This window comes from Pan troglodytes, chromosome 11 (assembly GCF_028858775.2).
Source record: "Pan troglodytes isolate AG18354 chromosome 11, NHGRI_mPanTro3-v2.0_pri, whole genome shotgun sequence".
Lineage (NCBI taxonomy): Eukaryota > Metazoa > Chordata > Mammalia > Primates > Hominidae > Pan > Pan troglodytes.
This window is the reverse complement of record NC_072409.2, coordinates 74,253,205-74,274,179: the sequence shown is the minus strand read 5'-3', so window position 1 is coordinate 74,274,179 and position 20,975 is coordinate 74,253,205. Positions and strand designations below refer to the sequence as shown.

General features: G+C 37.9%; 1 protein-coding gene across 3 annotated transcripts in view; it reads left to right on the top strand.

Moving 5' to 3' along the window:
* Window positions 1-20,975, top strand: part of GKAP1 (G kinase anchoring protein 1) — an 81,321-nt gene that overhangs the window by 6,217 nt on the left and 54,129 nt on the right. For all 3 annotated transcript variants that reach the window (XM_009456681.5, NM_001246567.1, XM_063787131.1), the window contains exons 3-4: window positions 4,864-5,122; window positions 12,765-12,908. In XM_009456681.5, coding sequence (XP_009454956.1) covers window positions 4,907-5,122; window positions 12,765-12,908 — 360 coding nt within the window. In that variant the 5' untranslated portion in view covers window positions 4,864-4,906. The remainder of the gene's footprint in view (window positions 1-4,863; window positions 5,123-12,764; window positions 12,909-20,975) is intronic.

Genomic DNA, 20,975 nt, shown 5'->3' with positions numbered 1-20,975 from the left:
TAGTCTCAACTGTGACTCTTGGGTTTCTGGTAGATAGGTATTTTCCTTCCGTAGTATGTTATGTGTAATCTTTAGGTCTTTGACTCTTTTCAGTGGCTGACCACTCACCTACTACTCAATGCCTAAAAACTTTTTTATTTCAAAGATTAAAGCCTTAGCTTGTATAGGGGCCAGATGTTGATAAAGTTTCAAAACACTTTTCAATGGAGTCAGGCATGCTTAGTCAAATTTTTAGATAGTTTGTACCAATTCTCCTATGCCTTATAGCGCCTCATGGCACATTTCAGTCTAATAATAATAGTAAGAACACCCATAAATGCTTATATAGTCATGTGCTGCAATAACTATGTTTTGTTTTGGTCAATGATGGACATATATAAAGCGGTATTTTTATTGTACCTTTTCTTTAGATATACAAATACTTACCATTGTGTTACAGTTGCCTCCAGTACAGTCACAGGTTGTACAGATTTGTAGCCTAGAAGCAATAGGCCATACCATGTAGCCTAGGTGGATAGTAGGCTGTACCAGTTAGGCTTGTGTAAGTACCCTGTGTGATACTCATACAATGATGAAATCACCTAATGATGCATTTCTCACAACGTATCCCCATCATTAAGTGATGCTTGAGTGTATTGAATGCTTCTGGCTACTGTTCTAAGTACTTTATGTATATTAACTTATTCAGTCTTTACAGCAACTCAAGAGAGATCAAGTAGGTTGCTCAAGTACTTACGTTAAGTAGCAAGTTGGGTGTGATGGGCATTCTGGCTCCAGGTCAGTGGTCTTGTGCTGGTGCTCCCTGCCATTTGCCTTTTGCATTACTGACATAAAGAACCAGAGGCATCTCATTCTCCCAAAACTGGAAAGAGATTTAAAGGTGTCTGTACTGAACTAGATGGAAAAAAATGTGAAAAACGTTTTCGTTATAGTATAGGATAAGTAAAACATAATATAAATTTATAGGAAAGATACTAAATGTTGAATTTCTATAAAACTTCAGACTTTTCAGGGTTTCTAATGAGAGAATTGTACTTGCTTCTGTGAACATTAACTTTTCATTTTAAAATCAGTTTATCCATGAAATAAGAATATTCAGTTCCTGATCTAGACTTTTAAATAATGATTTCTTAGAATTGAGTATCCATTAAAATTTCATTTGTATGAGTAGGTAATAAAAACAAACAATTTTTATCTAAGCATTCAATAATTTACAACAGTTGGAATTATTTTTAAATAATCTAACAGCTCTTTTCATCAAAAATGTAATAGAAAATTTCTTGTGATAAAAATGAAAGGATTTGGGGCAGTTGCGGTGGCTCATGCCTGTAATCCCAGCACTTTGGGAGGCTAAGGCGGTAGGATCACTTGAGCCCAGGAGTTGGAGACCAGCTTAGGCAACATAGGGAGACCCCCATCTCTATAAAAAAATAGAAAAAATTAGCCAGGCATGGTGGCACACACCTTTAGTCCCAGCTACTCAGGAGGCTGATCTGGGAGAATCATTTTAGCCCAGGAAGTCGAGGCTGCAGTGAGCCATAATCATGTTACTGCAATCCAGCCTGGGCGACAGAGCGAGACCCTGTCTCAAAAATAAACAAATGAATAAATAAGTGAATGACAGGATTTCAAATTCAATTGACCTTTCTAATTTCAAGTGTTTAATGACAAAGCTCTAGGTGACAGAAAGCATATGCATTGTTTGAGCAGTCACCTTGCAGCTAGATTTGATGCTGCTGAAAATGCATGTCACTGGCAAATGGTTAAAAATATAATCAATATAGAGATTTAAGGCTGTTGCTTTAAGGAAACCTTGCTCACTAGATTTTGGGCTCCCCCATTCTTGACTTGCTGCTTATTCTACTGTGTGCCTTGCTGTTTAGGCACCTTGAACATAATCTTCCAACAGTTTCACAAGCCTGTCTATGATAATGGGTAGCAGTGCATTCTGCAGTTGTCTGATGAGGTAGATTACTAGGACTTGGAGCACTTCCCTTTTCATAGTTGACATAACTCCAGAGCAGCATGTGCAGGAGCTACCCACTGAGGAGCACCGGATGAGGTTTCTTGTATCTGGAAGTGACTGGAACAGAGGCTTTTACTTTTTCAGGGGTTTCCTGGCTGCCCCAAGGCCTAAGGGAAACTTTATCTAAGGATACCCTGGTAAGATAGCTCTGCCTTATGCTACAGAAAGAAAATTTCTATGAGCCTTGGAGAGATGTTTCAGAATAGACATTTATGAACATTTAATGCATGCAAATAATCCATATATGAAATTCACAGTTTTCATATCAGTCCTAGAATGGGAAGAAATTTTTTTGTGTAAGATGTAAGTCTTGATAAGGCTTCAGTAGCAATCTGAAAATCTCAGCAGCTGAAAGCAGCAAAGTTACTTTCTTGCTCAAGCTACCATGTCCACCACAGGTTAGTAAGGGGGCTTTGTTCATTGTGGTTGCAGACTTTATTAGATCTGGCTGATAGAAATTCCATCTCACTATATGCTTCTGCAATCGCAGAAGCAGGGAAAAGAGAACATGTTGAACCACACACTGACTTGTAAAGCTTTTTAAAGTTTATATTTCGCTGGCCAAAGTAAGTTACCTGGTTATGCCTGCCTTCAACAGAGAAGTGATGTATAGTATAATTCCCCTTCAGGGAGAGACAGTGAATATTTGTGAACAGTAATACAGCTGCCACTTGCAATTAATAGTCCCAACATTTAAAATTGAATATTAATGATAGTTGAACAACTATGTAGGATAATTGTACCTTGAGTGCTCAAGAAAGTAAAATTTTATATAGGATTATTATTTTTTTTTGAGAGAGAGTCTGACTCCGTTGCTCAGGCTGGAGTCAGTCGTGCAACCTCGGTTTGCTGCAATCTCTACTTCCTGGATTCAAGAGATTCTCATGCCTCAGCCTCTGGAGTAGCTGGGATTACAGGCATGCATCACTATGCCCGGCTAATTTTTTGTATTTTTAGTAGAGACAGGGTCTCACTATGTTGCCCAGGCTGGTTTCGAACTCCTGGCCTCCAGTGACCTGCCCACCTCGGCCTCCCAAAGTACTGGGATTACAGGTGTGAGCCACTGCACCCGGCCTGTAAGGTTATTTTAATAAGATATGTTGAGGTTGAAGCAGAATTCATCTTTTCCATAATATTTCTGGAATTTCTTTTCCATTTTGAAACATTTTCTCGTTTGTAGTAACTTATGAAGCATTCATTCTCATGCTTGTAGGAAAGATTGGAGCCAAAAATCTGTCACGGTTTATCAATGTGGTATCATCTCTGTACATTGTGATATTTTATCTTGATTTGCATATTTCTAGCAATTTGTCTTAACATGATACTGTAATAAAATGCTATGACTTAATGACGACTAGATGGCATCTTCAGACATCAGTTCTTACTGTGATTTTTCTTCATTGTATACCAAAAACTTGAAAGATTTCCAAATATTTTTCTGGTTACTTAAGGTGGAAGATTGAATACATACTTCTCATTTTTCTTCCCTCCTGAAAACATACAAACGATAATGTGTGGTTAGCTTTCAGAATGGATCTTAATGATCCTTACTTCTTAGTATTCACCTTTACATAGCCCTTTCCCGCAATGAATAGGGTGGACCTGTGTGATAATGTGAATATAGTAAGAAATATATATGTAACCAGTGGGATATTATGGAAATGACAGCAGTTCATTCAAATATGATCACTGTGAATCAAGGCATAGAATAGAACTATAAAGAAAAGCAAAGGAGTAAGTTATACAAAAATCAGGATACTTGTTATGTCTGGCTGGTGCAGTGGGGGAATGCAATTGGAGAGAAGCATAGGAGTCAGTTAACGTTTTGTTAACCTTTGTGCTGGCTACTTGGAGTGTTATCTTAATTTTTTCAAATTGAATACTTTATTCAGTTTTTACCTGAAACATTTCAAAATACAAATTTCTGAGTTGCCATTCTGTTAAGACAGTCTTTGTCTTTTTTAATTAGAAGAGCACTTAGTCTTCTGGTTGTTACAGGGCTTCTTAATTTGGACTTTCAGAATAAGGTTCAACAAATCTAGGTCCAGGTGGAGACTCAGCCGCTAACTTCCCAGAAAGAACTGAGGGAAGTCACATAACCAACTTAAACTCCACTTACCTTAGCTGTATAACTAAAGGATTTGGATTAGGAACTACTAGGGGACTTTTAAGATCCCTTCTAAGTCTAAATGGTTGTGGAAAAGCTGACAGCACATGGAATGAAGCTACACTGACCTATGCTTGCATGGAAACTAGTGAACTAAACATAATGTGGAAGGCATTTTGAAAAGTTTCCTTTGGTTGAGAAAATTTAAGCTCTTTATTTTTGCTGTCAGTTCTAAATCACAGTCTCTAGAATCAAACCTATGGTAGTATTTTATATATGATAAGAGTGGTATTCCGTCTTTACTCCTTTTTTTCTTGTATTGGAAGTTGGGAGTTAACATGTAGTTGGACTAAAGGTCTTTTTTTTTGTGTATCATGAAAAAATGATATTCTTTTCCACTGTAAACCATATTGATTTGGGATATTCTCTGTAACTATGTATATATTTCAGAATGATTGAGAGAGGAAGACTGTGAATTTTTAAAGTATACATGGAAAAATGAGTACATTATATCTGTGAAATCTCATATCATTTTTCTATTGTAAAATGTTATATCGTTTACTTAAATATAAAAGTATGTTATTGCTAATAGTGCTGTGGGTATTAATCCAAATTTACTAAATCCAGTGTCAGAAGAAATTTATTTTATCTACATATGGTTGTTTTAGAATCTACAACAGATTTTACTCTGTTTGTTTACCCATCTGCCTACTCTTCTGCCTCCCCACAGAAATTATTCTTGACAGAAGTATTTTAAAAGAAAAATCTTTACGATGGCCTCAGCAGTACTTAGTTCTGTTCCCACCACCGCTTCTCGTTTTGCCCTGTTACAAGTGGATAGTGGCAGTGGCTCTGATTCTGAACCTGGAAAAGGTAAAGGTCGAAATACTGGAAAGTCTCAAACTTTAGGAAGCAAGTCAACTACAAATGAGAAAAAAAGAGAGAAAAGAAGAAAAAAGAAGGAACAGCAACAGAGTGAAGCAAATGAGGTAACACAATTATTTGTGTTGTCTGCTTTCCCAGTAGATGGTAATCATCCTGAGAACAGATACTATCTTGTTCCCCTGTGTATCCATAGTACCTGTTCCACAGGTACTCTGAAAATATTACTTCAATGAATGGATGTGAATTTGTGTATATTTAAAATCAAATGTAATGATCTTTTTTTTTTTGAGACAGGGTCTCACTCTGTCACCTAGGCTGGAGTGCAGTGGGACGATCACAGTTCACTGTAGCCTCAACCTCCTAGGCTCAAGGTAGCCTCACACCTTAGCCTCCCAAGTAGCTGGGACCACAGGCACACACTGCCATGCCTGGCTAATTTTTGCATTTTTTGTAGAGATGGAGTTTTGCCATGTTGCATAGGCTGGTCTTGAACACCTGGGCTCAAGCAATCTGTTTGCCTCAGCCTCCCAAAGGGTTGGGATTACAGGCGTGAGCCACCACACCCACCCTGAACATTTTTAAAGTACGTTTTTTCTGACTGTGGAAGTTTGTGTGTTCATTGCATAAAGTTTAAAATAGGAAAGTCTTAAAAGGAAACAGGTCGCAGCCATAAAAAATGATGAGTTCATGTCCTTTGTAGGGACATGGATGAAATTGGAAACCATCATTCTCAGTAAACTATCGCAAGAACAAAAAACCAAACACCGCATATTCTCACTCATAGGTGGGAATTGAACAATGAGATCACATGGACACAGGAAGGGGAATATCACACTATGGGGACTGTGGTGGAGTGGGGGGAGGGGGGAGGGATAGCATTGGGAGATATACCTAATGCTAGATGACGAGTTAGTGGGTGCAGCGCCCCAGCATGGCACATGTATACATAGGTAACTAACCTGCACAATGTGCACATGTACCCTAAAACTTAAAAGTATAAAAAAAAAAAAAGAATGATTCAGTGTAGTTGTAGTGCTAGATATATTATATGGAATTATCAGCAGTTTACCAGTTGGTTCTTTATTAGTACTCCTGATGTCTTAAACAAAAATGAATAATTGTTTATCTTTTCTCAAAGTGTCTCATCTGTTCAGTAACAATCACAGTTTTCTCCGACAGTCTTGCATATTACTTTTTTTTAAAGTGCTTTGGTTTGATATTTCTTTCATTCATTTCTCAGAATAGAACTTAATTCTTCCCTCTTCCAAACATACACTTTTTAAATATTGAATTTCCTCAAAATATTCCATAGTTAACGCAGCCAATATCTTAGCCATCTTCCCCAATAAATCAAAAACCTCTACCAAAAGTTACATAAAATTATTCATTGTCATTTCAGCATTAGGCCATCTTTTAACCTTGGGTAATTAATATCAAATTTCTACTTGGTCAGTAATATCTCCCTTTTTTCTTCCCCATTCTCAACCGCTTTCTTGAACCTCATTCGATAACTGCTGAATTTCTTTTCTTTCTAGGATTATACTTGAAAGGAAATTGTGATTTATTCCCATTAAACTTTAAAAACATTTTGGCTTTATTTAAGCCAACATGATTCTATTTGGATTTGCTTTCTTTTTCACTACAGATCTTAATCACTTCTGTTTCTTTTATGCCCTGTGTTTCTACATTTATTTATTTTTTCTTTATTAATGCTTAAATTCTTTCCCTCCTCAGCTCCAGCACCCATTTCCCTTCCTTTTCTTGCTTCACAACCCTTCTCCTTTGGGGAAGTTATAAGATTAGAGTGAGATGACCCTCAGCTCCACTCACTAGGTTACAGGATTCATTTCTAATCCTACAGATTAGTTTTAGTCATGTGAGCCATGGTGATTTTGGTCTCTTTTTCTTTTTTGGAGGGTAGGTGGAAGAAAAGACTTTTGTGTTGCTCTGAATTGTGTGGTGTGTGCCTGTAAGAGCTAGAATTAGTATAGTCGTTTTTCTACTCTGATACAAGCTAGTCTGATGACAGTGCCACACACAGACGAGGAGAAAGTTGAGGAGATCTCAGAGAAATGAAGCAGGAGCCTTGATTAACCTGTTTATGAAGCTCATTCTACTTCCAGACTTTACAATGATGTGATCTCTGAGCTGATAAATTCTTCTACTGGAGTACAGTACAGTAGTTTCTATTACTTCCAGTATATCCTAACTGGTATATACAAATTGTAACATTTTTTTAAAAATCTAAAGTACAGTAAGCATATTGTTGGTCAGCCTAAATAACAGAGAGAGGCTCTCTTAACAGAAATGATATTTAGGAATAGGGCATTGCCATGGGAATACATGTGCCATGATAAACTATGTATGTTTAAGGAAGTACAGGAAAACAAAGGTTTTTAATAGAAAAAAATGAGAAGGATTACATAATTGTTTTGAGATAATTATCCTTGGCTACAAGGATCACACTGGTCTGAGGTTGGACAGACAGTTGCTGGGCAGATGTCTTTCCAGAAGTATTTTTTGTGTAAGGTTGTGACAGCCTTTGTGTAAGGTTGTAGTTTTTGAAGAATGTTTTGTGATAGTTTTTGTCAGGCATTTATTCATGAGAACCCTATTTTCATGGCCTTTCCTGACTCTGTTTGTTAGGATTTTTTTGTTTTTGTTTTTAACACGAGTGACTCTTGATTTCAACAGCTTTAATTTTCTCCCTTTTGATCAAGATCTTTCTCTGAAGGCATTGATGATCAGTCTTCCTGTAATTAGGTTTTGATTGTCCCTTGGTGCTGGGATGGACTGGTTTGGTCCCACATTGGAGAGGGTGATTGGTGACCAGGAATCAGTGTTAAAATTCTTCTAGCCACATTTGAGCAACAAGGGAGATTGAAGATACGGAAACAAGTGAAAAAATCCAAGCAACTGGAATACTTCAGCTGTTTGCAAGTCTGTTGACTCCACAGTCTTCCTGCAAAGCCAAAGTAGCTAACATCGTAGCAGAAGTAGCCAAAAATGAGTTTATGCGAATTTCATGTGTGGATGCTGGATTGATTCACCACTGGTGCAGCTGCTAAATAGCAAAGACCAGGAAGTGCTGCTTCAAACGGGCAGGGCTCTAGGAAACATATGTTACGATAGCCATGAGGGCAGAAGTGCAGTTGACCAAGCAGGTGGTGCACAGATTGTAATTGACCATTTAAGGTCACTGCAGTATAACAGATCCCGCCAATGAGAAGCTCTTGACTGTCTTTTGTGGCATGCTGATGAACTATAGCAATGAGAATGGTAAACAAAACTGAAAACTTGCTTTATCTCTGGGGGAAAAATTAAAAATTATCTTTACTATAGTGCAAAACAAAAATATTTGAAAAATGATGAACAAAGAATTCGTAAGTGGCATATAAAATTAATAATTAGCCAACATTAAATTTCAATGTTTCAAAAATGTAAAATGGTTAATTTACTAAATGGGACTAATTTTTGAAGGGCTGCCAGTTTTGATCAGTATCAAAAACAAAAACTCCACAGCCCTATAGTATGATTTAAGCATTCTTACTGTGAACATTTAAAAAATAAACAATATTAAAAAAAAAAAAAAAGAAACAGGTCATTTATAGATATAACCAGAGATATAACCAATTAATATTTTGGTATGTGTTTTCTGTACACATATATAAATTTATATGAATATATACATGTATGTATATATCCTTCTAATACTTAAATGAAAATGGGGTTATATAATAGACTGTTTTATAACTGGCTTTTAAAAAAAAATTAACCATGAGCGGTTTTCCATATTGGTAAATACAGATCTCTGTTATTTTAAATGAATCCACAGTTTACAATATTTAATTACATGGTTATTTCATACTTAATTTAATTGAACTCATGATAAGCATTTGGGTTGTTTCCTATTTTTTACTGTTATAGGCAAAAATCATATGACTAGTTGTTTTTGTTTTTTTGAGACGGGGTCTCACTCTTGTTACCCAGATTGGAATGCAGTAGTATGATCTCGGCTCACTACAACCTCTGCCTCCCAGGCTCAAGTGATCCTCCCACCTCAGCCTCCCAAGCAACTGGGACCACAGGCACACACCACTACGCCAGGCTAATTTTTTGTATTTTTGGTAGAGACAGGGTTTCATCATGTTGCTCAAGTGATCCACCCACCTTGGCCTCCCAAAGTGCTGGGATTATAGGTGTGAGCCACCGTGCTGGCCTCTTTTATTTTATTTTTTTTAAAGAGAAGACAGAATCTCTCTCTCTTGTCCAGGCTGGAGTTCAGTGGCATGATATAGCTCACTGTAGCCTCAAACTCCTGGGTTCAAGCAGTCCTGTTGCCTCAGCCTCCCAAGTAGCTAGGACTACAGGCAAGCACCACCACACCCAGCTAATTTTGTTTTTTTGTAGAGACAGGGTCACAGTACATTGCCCAGGCTGTTCTCAAACTCCTGGCCTCAAGCGATCCACCTGCCTCAGCTTCCCAAAGTGCTGAGATTACAGGTGTGCAACACTATTCCTGACCCTCTGTAACTCGCATTGAATGTACATTTTTATGCATTCGATGGTCTTTTTTTTTTTTTTTTTTCTTTCTGAGATGGAGTCTTCCTCTGTTGCCCGAGCTGGGTTTTAGTGCCGTGATCTCAGCTCACTGCAACCTCCTCTGCTTCCCAGGTTCAAGCAGTTCTTCTGCCTCAGCCTCTCGAGTAGCTGGGACTACAGGCACGTGCCACCACACCTGGCTAATTTTTATATTTTTAGTAGAGATGGGGTTTCACAGTGTTGGCCAGGCTGGTCTGGAACTCCTGACCTCGTGATCCGCCTGCCTCGGCCTCCCAAAGTACTGGGATTGCAGGTGTGAGCCACTGCGCCTGGCCCATTTCTTTTCTTTAGAGTAAAAACTGTATGGAAGGCCCTTTTTTCCTAGACATCCTTAGCTTTACTTATATGACCAACATTTAATATGCCCATTGTTTTTAAAAGAAATTCTGAGCTACAACTCTAGTATGTGTTTTGTTTAATAGAAGGAGCCGTTGGGTATATAAGGACCTTTCTTTTTATTATTTAATGAAAGAATAGTGTTTTATTCTCATAGTAATGTCCCAAGACTTAGAAAAAAGCCTTTTCAGTTTATTTTTTCTATTACATTTCCATCTCCATTGCTTTCTAAATATTCTTTAAAATGCTATCCACACAGTAACTTTAAAGGAAAGATACTTTCCTCACTGGATGATAACCTTTCAGAAGTCAGATCTTTCAGAACTTTTGATTGCCCACTATTTTCTTTTAGGAATTAAGATGATTTGAGGGAAACAGAAAATAAGGCAATAATGGAGTTTATATTAGAGAATAAGAAAATATAAAACAGAATGAGTGTGAAGGATCCACCCTTTCCACTTCAGCCATTTGCAGTTCTATAAGCCTTTACTTTCTGTAAAGCAAACAGTAGCCGACCTACCAGTGCTTCATTTCCAGCAGCATCTCCTTCTGAATGTCCTTTCCAAATCAGAAACCAGCTACTTACAGTGGTGTTTCTATCTTACTCCCTTTTGCAGAACAATATATTTGGTAAAAACCACAATTACTTTGCACCAACCTAATATTAACAGTTAAAATTGTTGATCCTCAGTTGAAATCCTCTTTATTAGTTTCTCAGGGCTGCCTTAAAAAAAAAAACCACAAACTTGGTGGCTTAAAACAACGGAAATTTATTTTTTCACAGTTCTGGAGTCTAGTAGAGGTTCAAATCCACAGATCAAAAGGGCCATTCTTTCTCTGAGACTCTGAGTAGAATCTTTCCATGCCTCTTCTAGCTTCTGGGTGTCAGCTGTCAATCCATGGCATTCCTTTGGCTTGCTGTGTCCTCACCCCAATCTCTGCCTATGTTGTTATGTGGCATTCTCTGTGTATCTGTGTCTTCACCTCTTTGTATAAGGATACCAGTCATATTGGATTAGGGCCCAACCTAATTCAGCATGACTTTATCTTAACTTGATTACATCTGTAAAGACCCAATTTCCAAATAAGGTCACATTCAGGGACACTTGGAGGTTAGGGCTTCAAGGTATCTTTAGGGAGGATACAATTTGTTAAAAACTTAAGACAAATTAAATTGAACACTTCAAATGTGCAAAGACCGATTCACAATTCAGCAGCCCCCAGAACCAGAATAGATTCAGAGCTACTCCTGGGCTGTCAGTTGGTCAGATAGTATTTGTGGACAGAAAACGGAAGTGAGGTACAGAAACAGCTGGACTGGTTACAGCTCCACCTTTGCCTTATTTGAACATGGTTTGACAGTTGACCACCTGTGATTGGCTAAAACTGGGCGATTGGTACAAAAGTAGGTTATAGTTTGTTTATACATTGTTAGGTTACAGTTCACTATGTATGGAGAAACTTTCAAGTTGAACTTAAAATATGTAAGGAGGCAGTGGGGGCCGGGCGCGGTGGCTCACGCCTGTAATCCCAACACTTTTGGGAGGCTGAGGTGGGCGGGATCACCTGAGGTCAGGAGTTCAAGACCAGCCTGGCCAACATGGTGAAAACCCATCTGTACTAAAAATAGAAAAAGTATCTGGGCGTGGTGGCATGTGACTGTAATCCCAGCTATTTGGGAGGCTGAGGCAGGAGAATTGCTTGAACCTGGGAGGCGGAGGTTACAGTGAGCGAGATTGCGCCACTGCATTCCAGCTGGCGACAGAGTGAGACTCTGCCAAAAAAAAAAAAACAAAAAAAAAAAACGTAAGGAGGCAGCTTTAGGCTAAACTTTTTTTTTTTTTAAACTGCTCCTTGCAGAACAGGGCTAACTCATAGGCAGTATGCTCAGTGTCTGCTGGCTAAACTTAATTTAACAAATTCAGTTCATAACAGCCTCTCAGTATTTTTCTCTCATTTCAACTACTTTGTCTCAGATTATTTTTATTGTTGGGAGTGGCTTGGCCCATACTGTTTTAGTTGATTATGTTACTTTGTGGACTAGGCCCTGTATTTTTCAGGACTAGCAAAGTAGTTGTCAGAGTTGCTTAGGCGATCTCTCACTATTTAAACTTTTAAATGTGTAAGCTTTCTGAACTGTATTGTTTTGCATTTTATTTTATTTTTATTTTTGAGACAGGGTCTCACTCTGTTGCCCAGGCTGGAGTGCAGTGGCATGATCACTGCTCACTGCAGCCTCAACCCCCCGGGCTCAGGTGATCCTCCCACCTCAGCCTCCTGGGTAGCTGGGACCACAGGTGTGTGTCACCACACCCGGCTAGTTTTTTTGTTGTTGTTGTATTTTTTGTGAAGACTGGGTTTTGCCACATTTCTGAGGCTGATCTCAATCTCCTGGGCTCAAGCAGTCCACCTGCTTCACCCTTCCAATGGGCTAAGATTAGAGGGGTGAGCCACTGAGCCCAGCTGTGTTTTGCATTTTAAAAGCACACTTGTTTTACTGTTTTCTACTCCTATAAACTTCTTTTTAGTAAAGAAGAATGATTGAAATGGTGGTATAATAGAGTATAATACATTTTTCACTTAATCATTTTATATATAGATCTACCAACATTATCTCAAATGCTGGCAAAATTAACATTCTACAAAGATTATAGAAAACACAAATAATAACTTTAGCTGTGTGAGTTAGCAAAACGAGTGGTTAGAGTAGAAGTATAAAAATATCATTGGTTTTTTTTTAATTAAAAAAATCATTAGTATCCCAGGATTGGTAAACTGAATTTAATATATTTTTTGTTTGTTTTATAGCTCAGGAATCTTGCTTTTAAGAAAATTCCCCAGAAATCCTCCCATGCTGTTTGTAACGCTCAACATGATCTTCCATTGTCAAACCCAGTACAGAAGGATTCACGAGAAGAAAATTGGCAAGAGTGGAGACAAAGAGATGAGCAGGTACAACTAAGTAAATAAAATTGCTTTTTCATTGAATTTATGGATTTTTCAGATGGCAGTGCCTCTGAATTCATGTCACCACTGTTCTGAGAAGCAATTTGTATTGGATTAATTCATATTTGTTGCTTTTAATAAGAGGTTCTGTTTTTGATCTACTGAAAAACAAAAGTGATACATTTGTTGTTTATGTTAGTTTTGACAATACGAAGCAGTTATTTTGTGGTTTTAAAAATCATCTGCCTTTTACAAATCAGGGAGAGACAGGGAAGGTAGGGGAACAGTATTAAATTATTCCAAGTAAGAAAATCACATTTGTAGGGCAGAAATCTCTTGTTAAAAATACACAGTGACTAGGCTGGGAGTGTACAGCCTACAGGTGGCTCACACCTGTAATCCCAGCAATTTGGGAGTCTGAGGCGGGTGGATGGCTTGAGCCTAGGAGTTTGAGACCACCCTGGGCCACAGAGCAAAACCCTTTGTCTACAAAAAAATAGAAAAATTAGCCGGGCATGGAGGCGCACACTTGTGGTCCCAGCTACTCAGGTGGCTGAGGTGGGAAGATCACCAGAGCTCAGGAGGTCGAGGCTGCAGTGAGCCATGATTTTGTCACTGCACTCCGGCCTGGGCAGCAGAGTGAGACCCTGTCTCATAACAAAAAACAAATAATACCCAGTGACAGTTTTGCTTAAAAAAGAAATCCTTTGGGAAACTTTACTGTTGTTTGTTTCTTTAACCTGTTTACATGATATTTTGTTCTTCTATGTCTCTATTAAATGTCATTAACAACCAAATAAAATAGATAACTCATTAAGATGAATACATATCTTTTTTGTGTGTGGAGTCCAGGAAAATAACATACTAAGCCTGGAATGTACTCTAGGAGATGCTATATGTATAGTAAGTGATGAATTATTTATTTGCCTGTCAAACTATCATTTGATGCATTCAGAATGAGTATCATTCTAGCAGATGTTAGGTCTAGTAGAGTGGCTATTTCTATCATTCTTGGGTTACCAGTTTTAAAATAAATAGACTATACTGAGTTATTCTCTTAACATAAACTATGCTAATTATAACATTTTCTTTAGGATTTTGCAGTGCCTCAGGCTCATGATTATGAGCATTAATTATTACTATAGAGCCATGCAGTAGTGCTGTTCAAATGGCAGTTCCAGGTACTGGTATACTGGATAAATCATCTTGTACTGTTTCTAGGGGTTGATTCTTTTTTTCTTATAAAATATTCATTATGACCGATTCTTGTTTACAAATATAAATGTTTTGATGATCTACTTGTTTAGCCAGTAATAGAATTTACCAGTGTCTTCATTGGAGAGAATTTCTCCCAGTGGCCTAAAGTTTACTGGAGAACTAATGAAGGAAAACTACTCAAATTTGCACCAAAATAAATTCCATGCAACATGGGAACTTGATCACAGATATCTGATTGCGTTTTCTTCTGCTCCCACTGATTGCTGCTGAAATGAGCAGGTAATGATGAAAAGGAAATAGTGTGACTTGGCCCTGATCCTATATAAGGATGCCGTTGAAGGCCCAGGAACTTTGACGAATTTCTGCTGAGTATACTACTGATGGGTCACTTAGGAAGACCTGGAACCTTATGTGGGAGACTCACTTGGAAGAAAATAATGTGTGGAAGTAGAGTAGATCTTGGGATAATTACACTGAGAGGTGAGGAAGAGATAAGGGCAAGCCTTGCAACTGATGGACAATATACTATCTGGAATCTATCTTATTATTATTAGTAGAGTAATAATAGATTTCAAAAGTAGCTACATTTACAGGGATCAGGCAATGACTATATACTAGGCAGAAAGCATACAATGTAGGGGGTGTTCTTCCTGACACAGTATAAGAAATTTCAGGGATGGAGGGCTGAGCCAGACAGAAAGCTGGACATGGAAAACTTAGCTGTTATTTGGCTGCTTATGTCAAACACGAAAGAGAAATTATGCTAAGAACAAAGTTTCCTACTCCTAAATCACCATATTGATAATGCAAATTTACATCAACTAAGCCTTAGCATACAATCTGAGAGCTAGAATTAAACACCTAACCAGATGGACAGTAGGAAAGCACTCAGTTCGCCTGTTTATGAGCAAACACTGGATCTCAGTTGATCTTGTATCAATGGAAGAAAAGTTTCTGCTACATGAAGGAAAAGAACATTGTACTTAGTGTCTGGAGTGAAAGCACACCTCGAAAAAGATTTGCTGCAGGAAATGGAAGTTTATTTTAGATAGCACCTATGTTTTGCTTTAATAAAAATCAAGAGGCTAGAACGTTTTGTAAAAGTCAAGGGGATAGTAATGTTATATAAGAAAGTAAGATAAAATAATGCACTAAAATGAAAAAGTGACAGAGAAATTAAAAGGGAGATGGGTGAATTAAAACTGACTCGGGGCCGGGTGCGGTGGCTCACACCTGTAATCCCAGCACTTTGGGAGGCCTAGGTGGGCGGATCACCTGAGGTCGGGAGTTCGAGACCAGCCTGACCAATGTGGAGAAGTCCTGTCTACTAAAAATACAAAATTAGCCAGGCGTGATGGTGCATGCCTATAATCCCAGGTACTCGGGAGACTGAGGCAGGAGAATATCTTGAGCCCAGGAGGCAGAGGTTGTGAGCCAAGATTGTGCCATTGCACTCCAGCCTGGGCAACAAGAGTGAAACTGCATCTCAAAAAAACAAAAAAAAGTGAGATGGGTGAATTTTAAAATTTAGGAAGTAAAATCATAGCAGATTAAAAACTTAATTAGAAGGACCAGAGTATCTACTAAAGAAAGCTGAGCCAATTGTGTGAAGGAAAATTTGAGATAAGTTTTGCTGATAAAATTGACATGATAGATTGGAACACTGAATTTAAATCCAACAGAGGCATAATTAATGTCCCTGAAACAAATAGAAGAGACACAGGTATTAGAGATTATGTTGATAGGCCAAGTGCAGTGGCTCATGCCTGTAATCCCAGCACTTTGGGAGGTTGAGGCAGGAATATTGCTTGAGGCCAGGAGTTTGAGACTGGCCTGGGCAACATAGTGAGACCCTAGCTCTAAAAAAAGAAAAAAGATTATTTTGATAAAATCTAAGCTTGAAAAGAACACCAAATTTAAGTCTTTTAAGAATTAGATTCTAATTTTAAGAATGAGGAATAAGGAAATAGTAGTATAAATATATACACAGGAGAAAACTGGTTGCCTACACAGGATGAAGAATCAGGCTGGCTACTTTAATCACCAGAACCAAAATGTTAGGACCAAGAATTTCACATCTAGCCTAGAAGTCATTTGTGTGATTGTGAAAGAAACACACTCAGGCCCAGTGCAGCAGGTCATTCCTGTAATCCCAGCACTTTAGGAGGCCAAGGTAGGCAGATCACTTGAGCCCAGGAGTTCGCGAGACCAGCCTAGGCAATATGGCAAATCCCCATCTCTACAAAAAAATGCAAAAATTCACTGGATGTGGTAGCGCATGCCTGTAGTCCCAGCTACTCAGGCTGCAGTGAGCCGTGATCATGCCAGTGCACTTCAGCCTGGGTGACAGAGCGAGACCCTATCTCAAAAAAAAAAAAAAAAAAAAAAAAAAAAAAGACACTCTCAGACATAACAATAACTGAGAGAGTATACCACCATTATCCTTTCTGCAAATTTTTCTGAGATGTGCTCCTGTCAATTAAAAAGAAAATCTAAATAAAGAGCACAAACAATAAAAAAACACTAGTGGTGAGTATTTAAGCTAGTTCAATAAAGAATTAACTCTAAGTAGCAGCTAACTTGTATCTATCCCAGCACACTTCATTGTGGAAAAGTGGTCTTATATTCCCTTTATTTGCTTAGATGTATATATCAAAAGATGTGTATGTTTCTTAATTGAAATGAGTGTCATGTGATACATGATGTATAAAATGATATGTAAATTATATCCCAGTAAAGCTGTTTTTAAAAAAATATGTAGGGCATGGCTTTGACTTGGTTGTATGCATAATCTTCACTTTTTTTTTTTTTTTTTTTTTTGAGATGGAGTCTCGCTCTTGTCGCCCAGACTGGAGTGCAGTGGCACAATCTCGGCTCACTGTGACCTCTGCCTCCCGGATTCAAGCGATTCTCCTACCTCAGCCTCCTGAGTAGCTGGGATTACAGGCATGTGCCACCACGCCCGGCTAGTTTTTTGTATTGTTTTTTAGTGGAGGTGGGATTTTACAGGCCAGGCTGGTCTCGAACTCCTGACCTCAGATGATCCTCTCCTCCCCACCTCCACCTACCAAAGTGCTGGGATTACAGGCGCGAGCCACCATACCCAGCCACTGTTTTTTAAAACGATTAAATCAAGATCAAGAAACATATTGTTCACCAACAGCTGTTGCCTATGAATAAATCTCTGTGTAGATGTTTTTCAGGTATAATCTGCTTTATGCATGATGCACTGATATTATTGATTCCAGTGTACCTTTTTTTAAAAGTCATGACTCAAAAAATAAGTAGAAAAATCTCTTCTTAAGGGTTTCAGTGATTAAAAGACCAAATTTTATTGTGTATTTCTTCTGTTACTGTATTGATTCAAACTCTACACATCACTGGTATTTTTCTCACTCTGAAGTGACATGTCTGTTAGTATGTGCACAATAGCAAGTTCTCTCTTACGTGACATCCTTCAGTTCATTTGATAAAGGTTTTTTTCCAATAGCTTGTTCTGGTTTTGTTTGTTTGTGAGTGTAATATTTATCATTAACTGTGTGGCTGGTATAATAAATCCCTTGGCAGTAGTTTGACTACCTGGTTTCCTTATAAGGAGTGTAAATTCAAATAAATCCATTGTATTTTTGGCTCTTTAGCAACAAAATTAATCACTTTTATGCTGGAAAGCATTACTTAGTAGTTGTTCTGGAAAGACTCCTACAGGTCCCTTGGCTTTGTTTGAAAGTGAAACAAAAACTGTGATATCTTCAGGCCACTGGTCTCACCAAGTTTCTTTCTCTCTTTTTTTTAATTTTCATATATTTTTTGAGATGGGGTCTTACTCCCATCGCCCAAGCTGGAATGCAGTGGTGTGATCATGGCTAACTGCAGCCTTGACTCCCAGGCTCAGATGATTCTCCCGCCTCAGCCTCCCAAGTAGCTGGGACTACAGGCACACTCCACCATGGCTGGCTAATTTTTTGTATTTTTAGTGGAGATGGGGTTTTGCCATGTTGTCCAGGCTGGTCTTGAACTCCTGGTCTCAAGCAGTCCACATACCTCAGCTTCCCAAAGTGCTGGGATTGTAGGCATGAGCCAACACACCCAGTCTTCTGACCAGATTTCATGACAGGTAGCTAGGAGCAAATAGATGGATGACTCAAATGAAAATTTTAAATATTCATTATCTTAATTTTCTGTTTATAACTTTCCTTTTCTGCTCCTTTTGTGACATCACTCTCATCCTAACACATACACGTTTATATTCTATATTCACTGTATTGGAGTCCTGTTAATTTCAAAATTTATTGTGTTTTTATAAGTTGCATTATTTACGGTTCTATTTTCATTACTACTTTTAATTCTTTTGTGACTCATGAACCATTTTTATTGCTTGGAGGTGTGATAAAGCATACAACAAAAATACAGACTTAGTAAATGCAAACAGCACTCAGAAGACATAAAAATACATTAGCTGAGATGAACTGAATGTGGTAATGAATGTGAATTATATATGTCATTTTTGTAGAACTCTGACAACCTTTAGAATAATTATGTTCAATAAGACTACTGTAAGATTTCTGGGAAAATAATCTTGCTTTCCAAATTACTGAAAGATATGTAGTCTACACTTTGAAAATCTAATGGGTTAGAGGACCACTATGCACTACTGCTATTAAGTCCAATCAGTTGGCTGCAAGTGTTAGATGTCTTCAGAATGGTGATCTCTTTTGTTTTATAGTAACTATATTTCCATGTTGCCTATGAGAATTGAAGACTAACTCTTCATTTGGAATTTATTTTGTTTGGATTTAAATGAGTAAAATTGTAATGGTACTTAGACTTACAAATTAATTTTTAAAAAATGTTAGTACCAAAATATTTACTGTCCTTTAGGTTTTTCATTGGTTCTTCATACTCTTTAACTGATTGAGCTATAGGTTTGCTTAAATAGAAGAAAAAATGTTTTACTACTAGATGGGGAGTAGGAGGCAATGAGGAAGTCAAGAGGAAGGGGATCTGAAGTACTCCATCTTGGACACATGTAAGTATCTTCTTGAATTCTGTAGGCATTTTAGTGCCTGCTATTTCCTCTTTTTCTTCCTTTCCTCCTACTCCCATAAATAAAAAGAAAATAATAAGGAACTTCCCATTCGCAAACTTAAACAAGGTACTTTTTTAAAAGTATGCTTTTATTGCCTGGAGCCTGTCTTATAGGCCCAGTCTCTGTCTCTGTCTCCCTCTCTCTTTTACCTATACATTTACTGATTAAGTAGATTGTCGGCTATAGTTGTAGCAGTCTTTGACAGAGAATAAAGATATGTTTAGAGAATTTTGAATCACATTTTCTTTCTCTTTTCTGATATGTGTTAGTCTTGTGCTACCATTCTCCCCGTTATCTAAGGTCAAAAACCTTATCTTTGATTCTTTCACACTTCATATTGTCAGTGTTCCAAAACTTGATCAGTCTCTTCTTTATTTTCTGCACTGCTACATTTTGGTCCAGGTACCCATATGCTGTCTGAGATTACAATGGCTTAGTCAGACACATTGATTCTAGGTTCTCATTCTTCTAATATTCCAGTTTATATCTTAAAAATTACTTTTATTTAATATTAGCATTCCTCTTTTTTCTGCCCTATAGCCTTAAATTTTAGGAAGTGTCTGGAACCTTATGCTGCCCTAACTAAGCAATCTTATTTTCTACTATTCTCCAACATGGGAGAGTAATTCTAATTCATTTGGTACTGCTCTTATGCCAGGAACTGTGCTAGGTACTTCATACATATTACAACTTTAAATCCTTAAAACTACCTTGTACAGTTGATATTCCAATGTCCTTTTTAAATGTTCTGAGATTCACAGGAGTTAATATAACTTGTTCAAAGTCACAGCTAGCATGGGTGGAATAGGAATTTAAATTATCCATTTCTGTGATCTCCCAAAGCCTGTGTTTTTTCCACATCTTTCTCTTGTAATGTTTAAAATTCACTTTTTGTCAGAATGACTTTCCTTAGTATCCCATAGTATATCTATTCTTAATATTATAACATTAACATAATGTGGCTCTTCCTGCAGTTCTATTTCTGCCTATCCAAATTGTATCTATATTTAAATACCAACTTAAAAGGATTTTTTTTCTGTATTCCTGAATCACATTTGTTGTTGATCTTCTTTTTCTCAACTTTTGTAGCTCTTTTAATGTCTTATTCTATTTCCTGTAGTTCATACACGTTAATCTTAACATCCTCAACTGGGTAGGAATTCTTCAAGGGCAAAAGCCAAATTTATGCTGCTGCTTTAAATTAAGCCCCACAGGCAGGGAGGGCACAGCCCCTAGAAGACTCTAAATGAATCCTTAGTGGCTGATTGGTCATACAATGAAATTTTTGGAAGATTTGTTCTAGTTTTCAAAAATTTAAATTTAAATCATTTTTGTCTACCTGCATTTTCTTGTATACTAGTTTGTGTTAACAATTAAAAGGTAAATTTAAAGTCTGAGCTACAATCAGAATCAGTTGCTGGGAGGGCCATATGTTTTTACTTTAAAATTTCTATTTCTATTTTCCTTTTTTTTTTGAGACGGAGTCTCGCTCTGTCGCCCAGGCTAGGGTGCAGTGGCGTGATGTTGGCTCACTGCAAGCTCCGCCTCCTGGGTTCACACCATTCTCGTGCCTCAGCCTCCCGAGTAGCTGGGACTACAGGCACCCGACACCACGTCTGGCTAATTTTTTTGTATTTTTAGTAGAGACGGGGTTTCACCGTGTTAGCCAGGATGGTCTTGATCTCCTGACCTTGTGATCTGCCTGTCTCGGCCTCCCAAAGTGCTGGGATTACAGGCATGAGCCACCACGCCTGGCCTAAAATTTCTAT